General features: G+C 44.3%; 1 protein-coding gene across 1 annotated transcript in view; it reads left to right on the top strand.

Moving 5' to 3' along the window:
- LOC311146332 (netrin-G1-like) overlaps window positions 1–12,481 on the top strand; it is a gene marked incomplete at both ends in the record, with an annotated part of 183,454 nt that overhangs the window by 143,333 nt on the left and 27,640 nt on the right. Inside the window, one exon of the mRNA XM_084182817.1 lies at window positions 6,570–6,748. Coding sequence (XP_084038943.1) covers window positions 6,570–6,748 — 179 coding nt within the window. The remainder of the gene's footprint in view (window positions 1–6,569; window positions 6,749–12,481) is intronic.

Below are 12,481 nucleotides of genomic sequence, written 5' to 3'. Positions count from 1 at the left end.
AAGATCCCACCAAACGAGGACCAAGCAGCATGCCCAGAAGGAGCGAATAGCCATGTCCCAGGTGGGCAAATTGTGGTCATGGGAAGAGATATGCGTGGGGAAAGGGCCATGGGCAAAGGTAGATACCCAGGCAGGAGAGGAGCAACGGCAACGCAGAGGACGCCGGTCGAGGAGGAAGCCCGAGAGACAGCCCCAATAAAAACATTTGGGGGGGCTAAAGGGGTGGTCGGGTAGCGAGAGAGAAGAGCCCCGACCACTGCACCCAGTCGGTTTTCAGATAGGGTCCCTACGACCATGGGAAGAGGAGTGGGAACAGTATTATACTGAGGAGTCGGAGGATGACGACGACGACGAGGTTCTGTTCCCTAACTCGTGGGGGCTCCCGGAGGAGTCCTCACAGGAAGAGGAGTGCCGACGACGGAGACCCGAGAGGCAACCCCAAGAATATTTTTTTGGGGGGGCACACGGTGTGGACGACGAGGCAGCAGGAGGCCGTTAAAGGGCGGATCTGCAGGTTAGGAGAGGAGGCCACCATGTTACGGGGGCTATTGGTTCAGAGGGAGCAGGAGTTATTCGGTCAGAGGGAGGCGCTACAGGAGGCTATAAGGGAGAAGGAAAGTTTATAGGCACGGCGAGAGGAGCTGGTTAGGCAGCAGAAGGAGCGGGGGTTAATAAAGGAACCCAGTCCCGCTCCTCGCACCAAGCAAGTGGTGCGTGTCGCCAGTCCGGTCCGGCCCGTTCCTGCTTCCCGCACTAAGCCAGTGGTGCGTGTTCCCAGCCCGGTACAGCATGTTCCTGCCCCTCGCACCAAGCCAGTGGTGCGCGTCGCCAGCCCGGCCCGGCATGTTCCTGCCCCTTGCACCAAGCCAGTGGTGCGCGTCGCCAGCCCGGCCCGGCCTGTTCCTGCCCCTCGCACCAAGCCAGTGGTGCGCGTTGCCAGCCCGGCCCGGCCTGTTCCTGCCCCTCGCACCAAGCCAGTGGTGCGCGTCGCCAGCCCGGTCCGGCCTGTTCCTGTCCCACGCACCAAGCCAGTGGTGCGCGTCGCCAGCCCGGCCCGGCCTGTTCCTGCCCCTTGCACCAAATCAGTGTTGCGCGTCGCCAGCCCGGCCCGGCCTGTTCCTGCCCCTCGCACCAAGCCAGTGGTGCGTGTGTCCAGTCCGGCACGGCCCGTGCCTGTTCAGCTGCTCCACTCCGGAGCCAGAGCAGTCCGCTTCACCGGGGTCCAGTCCAGCTCCGGTCAGCGGCTCCACTCCGGAGCCAGAGCAGTCCGCTCCACCGGTGCCTGATCCAACTCCGGTCAGCTGCTCCACTCTGGAGCCAGAGAAGTCCGCTCCACCGAGGTCAAGTCCAGATCCGGTCATCGGCTCCACTCCGGAGCCAGAGCAGTCCGCTCCACCGGTGCCCAGTCCATCTCCGGTCAGCGGCTCCAGTCCAGACCCAGACGTCAGCCCCTCTCCAGTTTCGTGGTCTCCCACACCAGGGTCCAGACAGGGCTTGGTACTTCGTGGGAGGAAGGAGAGGGGAAGCAGCGCGCCGAGGTCCAGACCAGACCAGGGGCGCAACAGGGAGGCGGAGAGTAAGTGGTCGTCACGCCCTGAGCCGGATCCGCCTCCGAGGTGGAATGCCCACCCGGCCCCTACCCTGTTATGTTTATGTTGTGCGGTCGGAGTCCGCACCTTTGGGGGGGGGACTGTCACGCCTTGACTCTGAGGACTCTTATTTGTTGAGTCAGGGTGTGATTTTCCTTGTTGTGTTTGTTCATTGTTGTAGAATCTAGTATGTCTAGATCTATGTTGGCCGGTGTGGTTCCCAATCAGAGGCAGCTGTCGCTCGTTGTCTCTGATAGGGGACCATACTTAGGCAGCCTATTGGCACTAGTGGGTTGTGGGATCTTGTTCCAGTTAAGGTATGTTGTGTTGTGCTGCCTTGGACTTTGTTTGTTATTTTGTCGTTGTGTTTAATATTTAATAAACATGTACGCAAATCACGCTGCGCCTTGGTCCGTCCCGTCTGTAAACGATCGTGACAAATGTCAGAATATTAGTAGAGAGAATTATTTATTTCAGCTTTAATTTCTTTCATCACATTCCCAGTGGGTCAGAAGTTTACATACACTTAATCAGTATTTGGTAGCATTGCCTTTAAATTGTTTAACTTGGGTCAAACATTTCGGGTAGCCTTCCACAAGCTTCCCACAATAAGTTTGGTGAATTTTGGCCCATTCCTCCTGACAGAGCTGGTGTAACTGAGTCAGGTTTGTAGGCCTCCTTACTCGCACACGTTTTTTTAGTTCTGCCCACAAATGTTCTATAGGATTGAGGTCAGGGCTTTGTGATGGCCACTCCAATACCTTGACTTTGTTGTCCTTAAGCCATTTTGCGACAACTTTGGAAGTATGCTTGGGGTCATTGTCCATTTGGAAAACACATTTGCGACCAAGCTTTAACTTCCTGACTGATGTCTTGAGATGTTGCTTCAATATATCCACCTAATTTTCCTTCCTCATGATGCCATCTATTTTGTGAAGTGCACCAGTCCCTCCTGCAGCAAAGCACACTCACAGCATGATGCTGCCACCCCCGCGCTTCACACTTGGGATGGTGTTCTTCGGCTTGCAAGCTACCACCTTTTTGCTCCAAACATAACGATGGTCATTATGGCCAAACAGTTTTATTTTTGTTTCATCAGAACAGAGGACATTTCTCTAAGAATTACGAGCTTTGTCCCCATGTGCAGTTGCAAACCATTGTCTGGCTTTTTTATGGCGGTTTTGGAGCAGTGGCTTCTTTCTTGCTGAGCGGCCTTTCAGGGCATGTCGATATAGGACTCGTTTTACTGTGGATATAGATACTTTTATACCTGTTTCCTCCAGCATCTTCACAAGGTCCTTTGCTGTTGTTCTGGGATTGATTTGCACTTTTCGCACCAGAATACGTTAATCTCTAGGAGACAGAACGTGTCTCCTTCCAGAGCGGTATGACGGCTGCGTGGTCCCATTGTGTTTATACTTGTGTACTATTGTTTGTACAGATGAACGTGATACCTTCAGGCGTTTGGAAATTGCTCCCAATGATGAACCAGACTTGTGGAGGTCTTCAAATTTTTTCTGAGGTCTTGGCTGATTTCTTTTATTTTTCCAATGATGTCAAGCAAAGAGGCATTGCGTTTGAAGGTAGGCCTTGAAATACATCCACAGGTACACCTCCAATTGAGTCAAATGATGTCAATTAGCCTATCAGAAGCTTCTAAAGCCATGACATCATTTTCTGGAATTTTCCAAGCTGTTTAAAGGCACAGTCAACTTAGTGTATGTAAACTTCTGACCCACTGGAATTGTGATACAGTGAATTATAAGTGAAATAATCTGTCTGTAAACAATTGTTAAAAAAAAAAATTTATTCTGCCATGCATGATATGTGGTAGGCAATGTATAGTATAAAGGCACAATCATTATTTTAATGAACACAACATTTTTGGGTGGGGGGGGGGCTTGTTCTCATGCTGTACCAGTGGAGGATGGGATGGCTCATAACAACGGCTGGAACGGAGCAAATGGAATTGCATCAAACACATTACCACGAGCCCGTCCTCCCCAATTAAGGTGCCACCAACCTCCTGTTTACTGTATATAGGCCTATGCATAAGCTCTGACATGGGAATTTAGCTCCTGAGTGGCGCAGTGGTCTAAGGCACTGCATCGCAGTGCTAGCTGTGCCACTAGAGATCCTGGTTCGAATCCAGGCTCTGTCGCAGCCGGCCGCGACCGGGAGACTCATGGGCGGCGCACAATTGGCCCAGTGTCGTCCAGGGTAGGGGAGGGAATGGCCGGCAGGGATGTAGCTCAGTTGATAGAGCATGGCGTTTGCAACGGCAGGGTTGTGGGTTCGTTTCCCATGGGGGGCCAGTATAAAAAATAAAAAAAATGTATTCACTAACTGTAAGTCGCTCTGGATAAGAGCGTCTGCTAAATGACTAAAAAATGTAAAAAAAAAAATGGAATAGGTGTTTTGAATTATTCGTCACCTTAGGAAAGCGCTTTCCATTTCGTTGTGTTAGGCTTTGGAAACACAACATCCACAACGACCATGTTTTCCACTCAGTTTCAACCTGCTGTTGAACTTCTTTTCTCCACATTGACCAATAACAGTGAGGTGAGTTTTAAAAGCACTATACTGTTTTTGATAAGTGTTTGAGGTGATTTTCGATTGATTTTGCATTAATGTCAGAGTGGTCAGAGGGACAATAGAGCCCTGAGTACCAGGCCATTAGCGACCTGATGGTCATTAACGAGTTGGGTGCTGCATGTCCACAGTGCATAAAAGGAGATTACACGTGAATCAACGGTCATTTGGAATTTTACTGTGGTCATGACTCATGACTGCCAATGTGGTGGTAATATGATCATAATATATTTACATTTTAGTCATTGAGCAGACGCTCTTATCCAGAGCGACTAACAGTTAGTGAATACATACATTTTCATACTGGCCCCCATAATATATGTAATACAATACTGCTGGTATGGTGGTTATATGATAATAATAAACTCTATATCATAGTATACTGCTGGTATGGTGGTAATATGATCATAATAAACTCTATGTCATAATATACTGCAGGTGTGGTGGTTATATGATCATAATATACTCTATATCATAATATACTGCTGGTGTGGTGGTAATATGATCATAATAAACTCTATGTCATAATATACTGCTGGTGTGGTGGTTATATGATCATAATATACTCTATATCATAATATACTGCTGGTGTGGTGGTAATATGATCATAATATACTCTATATCATAATATACTGCTGGTGTGGTGGTAATATGATCATAATATACTCTATATCATAATATACTGCTGGTGTGGTGGTAATATGATCATAATAAACTCTATATCATAATATACTGCTGGTGTGGTGGTAATATGATCATAATATACTCTATATCATAATATACTGCTGGTGTGGTGGTAATATGATCATAATAAACTCTATATCATAATATACTGCTGGTGTGGTGGTAATATGATCATAATATACTCTATATCATAATATACTGCTGGTGTGGTGGTAATATGATCATAATATATATCATAATATACTGCTGGTGTGGTGGTAATATGATCATAATATACTCTATATCATAATTTACTGCTGGTGTGGTGGTAATATGATCATAATATATATCATAATATACTGCTGGTGTGGTGGTAATATGATCATAATATATATCATAATATACTGCTGGTGTGGTGGTAATATGATCATAATATACTCTATATCATAATATACTGCTGGTGTGGTGGTAATATGATCATAATATATATCATAATATACTGCTGGTGTGGTGGTAATATGATCATAATAAACTCTATATCATAATATACTGCTGGTGTGGTGGTAATATGATCATAATATACTCTATATCATAATATACTGCTGGTGTGGTGGTAATATGATCATAATATACTCTATATCATAATATACTGCTGGTGTGGTGGTAATATGATCATAATATATATCGTAATATACTGCTGGTGTGGTGGTAATATGATCATAATATACTCTATATCATAGTATACTGCTGGTATGGTGGTAATATGATCATAATCTATACATTATCTGGTAACCACAACAGCCTTATATGAGACCAACTATTTCCATTGTGACAACAAAGACAATTACACAAACAAATGACCAGAGTCCAGTGCCACTACAGTCTTAGAAAAAAAGGGTGCCAAAAGGGTTCTTCGGCTGTCCCAATAGGAGAACCCTTTTTGGTTCCAGGTAGAACCCTTTCGTGTTCAATTTAGAACCCTCTGTGGAAAGGGTCCTACGTGGAACCCAAAAGGGTTCTAACTGGATCCAAACATAGTTATTCAAAGGGTTCTCCTATGGGGACAGCCAAATAAATATTTTAGGTTCTAGCACCTTTCCCCCCCCCCCCTAAGAGTGTATATAGTGAATAGGGTGCCATTTCGGATGCACACAGAGTTGCTTTTTTATTTTAGAGTCACTATCCTGTCCTTATTTGATGTGCTGTTCCCTCCACAGGAGGTTAGCCAAATGAGCTGTCGTTTTAAGAGCAGGATGATGGTGGCTTTTCTCTCTCTCTTCCCTCTTAGTCTGATCTAAGTCAAGTACCAGAGCACTAGGATACCCACTATTAAATAATAAAAGGGGCAAAATGTTCCACAGCAAGGGCAACAGTGAAATGTTGTGTAACCGAGGTGATTCGGTGAAACACACTGGCATGAAGAGTAACCTTGTCTTAGACATGAACGTTTGTGTTAGCTCCCCAGTCACATTTTATTCAGGTGAACAAAATAGTTAATATTACTGTTCTCCAGTAGGAAGCACTGTAGTGCGGTTGGAAGGACCAACCCACAGCCTTTTGGTACGAATAATAACGTACTACATCCTCTGTGTTTACAATGTGTTTTCCTTCATCAGATGGAAGTGAAACCAACAGCTGTTTCCCCCTCTTGATTAAAAGTGTTTGTTATTGTAGAAGATCAGATCATTTGTGAAATAAATCTGATTTTGTGTTTTCCATCCTCAGGTGTAAATGTAACCTGCACTCCAACAGCTGTGTGTTTGACAAGGAGAAGGGGAAGCTGGGGTGTGAGTGTGAACACAACACAACAGGTCCAGACTGCGGCCGCTGTAAGAGGCACTACAACGGACGACCCTGGAGCGTCGGGTCCTACCTGCCCATCCCCAAAGGAACTGCTAATATCTGTGAGTAGCCTTCCCCTCTTCAATAGAAATGACATGGTTGAATAATCCTGTACTTCATTGTAATGTTTTTTACCAGAAGGTCTTTGTTGTTATGTGGGTATTTGCAGTTTGACATTCAGATCCTAAAGAAGGGGGCTACCCATTATGCTGGGTAACACCCGGCTAACACCAGGGAGGCTAGCTGAGGGATAAGGTGCTATAGCCAGCCCAACACTGAGGGATAAGGTGCTATAGCCAGCCCAACACTGAGGGATAAGGTGCTATAGCCAGCCCAACACTGAGGGATAAGGTGCTATAGCCAGCCCAACACTGAAGGATAAGGTACTACAGCCAGCCCAACACTGAGGGATAAGGTACTATAGCCAGCCCAACACTGAGGGATAAGGTGCTATAGCCATCCCAACACTGAGGGATAAGGAGCTATAACCAGCCCAACACTGAGGGATAAGGTGCTATAACCAGCCCAACACTGAGAGATAAGGTAATACAACCAGCCCAACTCTGGGCAGATGGTGGGAAGCCCTATGTTCTTCCTACTGAATCAAACATAGCTGGGAGTCTGTACGGCAGTACAGATGCTGGTGGGGTGCTATCGTTGTTTGATGGTGTTAGCGGTTAGCGGTGTGCTGTTGTCTTGCACATCAGGTAGCCTACATGCTCTCTTCACATTTGATGTGTTTGTAGAGGCTGCATGTGTTTGAGGCATTCATTCATTGAGATTGTGTGTGTCTGTGTGTGTGTCTGGGTGTGTTTGGGTGTGTTTGTGTGTGTGTGTGTGCATTCAGTGTGTGTGCATGTATGCAGCACATTTGTGTGTGCACGTAGTTCCTTGCCTGTGTGTGTACTCTAAGAAGATATTGCTTGAGTTGCGCTCCTCCCTAGCTCCTCCCGTTCTGAGACCAGCCGGCTAGCTCAACTCTCTCTGACTGACGGGGCGTTATTAAAAAACAGCCAACATTCGGACGCATCTGCGCTGAACTGATGAAACCCCAAGACCCAGCCTCCATATCCTCCAATTTCAAAAGCAATATTACACACTGGTTTGGCAGAAACAAAGAATGCAATGAAGTTGCCTATGACAGACACCCTGACGGTATCACATAATAACGTAATGACATTATACTATTACTCCCCACGGATGTTGAATAGGCTCTTTTGTCTTTTGAGTTATTTGTTATTCTCTCATAAGAGAAACCTGAGACTGTTGCTACGTCCCAAATGCCACCTTATTCTCTACTGGTAGTGCACTATGTATAGAGAATAAGGTGGCATTTGGGACGTGCACTATTGCCTACAACATGGGGCGTTCCATTCTTCCCCATGCAGCAAACGAACTCAACGGCTCACATCTCCTCGCTAGGATATTAAACACACACGGTCCTTCATATGAAGACAAATTTGCTGAAAGTGCAGAATTTAATTACAGTCTAATAACGCTCATCGGTCAAGAAGTCCTCCTCTTTAATCACAATAGTAAGTCATATCCTAGGTAGTAACAGACAGGGGGGTAATACATTTTACATATTTCATATTCATATGTATAGATGTATGTGACCCTCCTTGTAACACCTCAAAGACAGACGAGGCTCTCTGTTGCTAGGGGACCAGAGCTGTCACAATAGCTGAAGTAGGGACAAGGATACATGTAGAGTATCATATATTTTAGATATAGACATATAAGACATAGATGTCTGATGTTAGGACCATTCTATATCAACGTTAATGTTCCTTGAAACTGTGGTAATCTACTGCATTACCAAACAAGGTGTGTGAAACTAGGTGTGAACATTGTCACACTTGCAGAGGCACATTTAAAAGTTATTGTGGCAAAGTGACCTTCATCAGTGCATACAAATCCTCCTAATGTTTCCCCCACATGCTGTGTTGCCATGACTGGAAGTTAGGTGGAGAGAACAACAGGTATACCTTGTGGAGAAATGTTGACACTTCACTTTGCAGAGAAGTGGTGAAGTCATCCTGTGGAACAAGGTAGAGTTGGAGGTTAGGAAGCATTGGAGCTGGATTCTGAAAGAACTCCAGAATGGGTTTGATAGAACTGATATATAACTCTAGAATGGGTTTGATAGAACTAATAAAACTGCTAGAATGGGTTTGATAAAACTGTAGAACTGTAGAATGGGTTTGATAGAAATGACAGAACTGTAAAATGGGTTTGATAAACTAATAGAACTGCAGAATGGGTTTGATAGAACTGATAGAACTGATAGAATGGGTTTGATAGAACTGATAGAACTGTAGAATGGGTTTGATATAACTAATAGAACTGTAGAATGGGTTTGCTACAACTGATATAACTTATAGAACTGTAGAATGGGTTTAAAAGAACTGATAGAACCGTAGAATGGTTTTGATAGAACTGATAGAACTGTAGAATGGGTTTGATACAACTGATAGAACTGTAAAATGGGTATGACAGAACAGATAGAACTCTAGAATGGGTTTGATAGAACTGATAGAACCGTAGAAAGGTTTTGATAGATGTTAAGACAGTGAGGGAAAAAAGTATTTGATCCCCTGCTGATTTTGTACATTTGCCCACTGACAAAGAAATGATCAGTCTAAAATGTTAATGGTAGGTTTATTTGAACAGTGAGAGACAGAATAACAACAAAAAAATCAAGAAAAATGTTATCAATTGATTTGCATTTTAATGAGGGAAATAAGTATTTGACCCCCTCTCAATCAGAAAGATTTCTGGCCCAGGGGTCTTTTATTTACATTTTAGTCATTTAGCAGACACTCTTATCCAGAGCGACTTACAGTTAGTGAGTGCATACATTATTTTTTATTTTTTTCATACTGGCCCCCCATGGGAATCGAACCCACAACCTTGGCATTGCAAATGCCATGCTCTACCAACTGAGCTACATCCCTGCCGGCCATTCCCTCCCCTACCCTGGACGATGCTGGGCCAATTGTGCGCCGTCCCATGGGTCTCCCGGTTGCGGCCGGCTACGACAGAGCCTGGATTAGGAGCACACTCTTAAAGGGAGTGCTCCTAATCTCAGCTTGTTACCTGTATAAAAGACACTTGTCCACAGAAGCAATCAATCAATCAGATTCCAAACATTCCACCATGGCCAAGACCAAAGAGCTCTCCAAGGATGTCAGGGACAAGATTGTAGACCTACACAAGGCTGGAATGGGCTACAAGACCATCGCCAAGCAGCTTGGTGTGAAGGTGACAACAGTTGGTGCGATTATTCGCAAATGGAAGAAACACAAAATAACTGTCAATCTCCCTCGGCCTGGGGTTCCATGCAAGATCTCACCTTGTGGAGTTGCAATGATCATGAGAACGGTGAGGAATCAGCCCAGAACTACACGGGAGGATCTTGTCAATGATTTCAAGGCAGCTGGGACCATAGTCACCAAGAAAACAATTGGTAACACACTACGCCGTGAAGGACTGAAATCCTGCAGTGCCCGCAGGGTCCACCTGCTCAAGAAAGCACATATACAGGCCCGTCTGAAGTTTGCCAATGAACATCTGAGTGATTCAGAGGAGATCTGGGTGAAAGTGTTGTGGTCAGATGAGACCAAAATCGGGCTCTTTGGCATCAACTCAACTCGCCGTGTTTGGAGGAGGAGGAATGCTGCCTATGACCCTAAGAACACCATCCCCACCGTCAAACATGGAGGTGGAAACATTATGCTTTGGGGGTGTTTTTCTGCTAAGGGGACAAGACTACTTCTCTGCATCAAAGGGACGATGGACGGGGCCATATACTGTCAAATCTTGGGTGAGAACCTCCTTCCCTCAGCCAGGGCATTGAAAATGGGTCATGGATGGGTATTCCAGCATGACAATGACCCAAAACTCACGGCCAAGGCAACAAAGGAGTGGCTTAAGAAGAAGCACATTAAGGTCCTGGACTGGCCTAGCCAGTCTCCCAACCTTAATTCCATAGAACATCTGTGGAGGGAGCTGAAGGTTTGAGTTGCCAAACGTCAGGCTCAAAACCTTAATGACTTGGAGAAGATCTGCAAAGAGGAGTGGGACAAAATCCCTCCTGAGATGTGTGCAAACCTGGTGGCCAACTACAAGAAATGTCTGAATCTGTGATTGCCAACAAGGGATTTTCCACCAAGTACTAAGTCATGTTTTGCAGAGGGGTCAAATACTTATTTCCCTCATTAAAATGCAAATCAATTCATAACATTTTTGACATGTGTTTTTCTGGATTTTGTTGTTGTTATTCTGTCACTCACTGTTCAAATAAACCTACCATTAAAATGATAGACTGATCATGTCTTTGTCAGTGGGCAAACGTACAAAATCAGCAGGGGATCAAACTTTTTTCCCTCACTGTAACTGTAGAATGGGTTTGATGCAACTGATATATATATTTTTTTTATTTCACCTTTATTTAACCAGGTAAGCCAGTTGAGAACAGGTTCTCATTTACAACTGATAGAATGGGTTTGACACAACTGATAGAGCTGATACATCTGAAGAATGAGTTTAATAGAACTGATAGAACTGTAGAATGGGTTTGATAGAACTGATAGAACTGTAGAATGGGTTTAATAGAACTGATATAACTGTAGAATGGGTTTAATAGAACTGATAGAACTGTAGAATGGGTTTAATAGAACTGATAGAACTGTAGAATGGGTTTGATAGAACTGATATAATGGGTTTGATAGAACTGATAGAATGGGTTTGATAGAACTGATAGAATGGGTTTGATAGAACTGATAGAACTGTAGAATGGGTTTGATATAACTAATAGAACTATAGAATGGGTTTGATTGAACTAAAATAACTGTTTAATGGGTTTAATAGAACTGATACAACTGTAGAATGTGTTTTATAGAACTGATAGAACTGATAGAATGGGTTCGATAGAACTGACAGAAATCTAGAATTGGTTTGATAGAACTGATAGAACCTTAGAATGGGTTTGATAGAAATGATAGAACCATAGAATGGGTTCGGGTAAGAGCAACCTTTTCTATCCATCTTTTGTCAGGCCTGAAGAGCCCTTGGTAAAATTCAAGGTTTCATTCAAGGAGGTGAGTGCTTTTTTCAACAGGAAAGGATAAATAGCCTACTAAAGCCCACAGCCCACTCCAATGCATTACAGATCAAAACACAGCTGGAGTACACCTCTATCTCTCAATACTGGCCACATTTAATTGGATGTTTGAGTGATATAAAATAAAAGTGTACTATACTTGAAAAGTATGTGTGGTTTAGGTTAATTGTCCATCCTTCGTGGGCTCTGCCTCCACCTGTCAAGCAGCAAAAAGCACCCATTTGTCCATATATCGCTACTTAGAAATCATGTTTGTAAGCTAGCTAGAAACTTTGTAAAGTTGCCTAAACATTTTGGTAAGTTATGTACTTTTTTTGTCCAACCAACATAAAAAAGACTTTAATCACGATTGGTGCTGGAAATCAACTATGCAGACATTGATGAACGTAGGGATAGGGATAGTAGTAGGGATAGGGATATTAGTAGTGATAGGGACAGTAAGGGACAGTAGTAGGGCTAGGGATAGTAGTAGTGATAGGGATAGTAGTAGTGATAGGGATAGTAGTAGGGATAGGGACAGTAGTAGGGATAGGGATAGTAGTAGGGTTCGGGATAGTAGTAGTGATAGGGACAGTAGTAGGGCTAGGGATAGTAGTAGTGATAGGGATAGGAGTAGTGATGGGGATAGTAGCAGGGATATGGATAGTAGTAGGGATAGGGATAGTAGTAG

This window comes from Coregonus lavaretus, assembly GCF_964263955.1.
Source record: "Coregonus lavaretus genome assembly, chromosome: 19".
In the NCBI taxonomy this organism is placed as follows: domain Eukaryota; kingdom Metazoa; phylum Chordata; class Actinopteri; order Salmoniformes; family Salmonidae; genus Coregonus; species Coregonus lavaretus.
The sequence above is the reverse complement of the archived record's forward strand: the minus strand, read 5'-3'. Positions and strand labels throughout refer to the sequence as shown.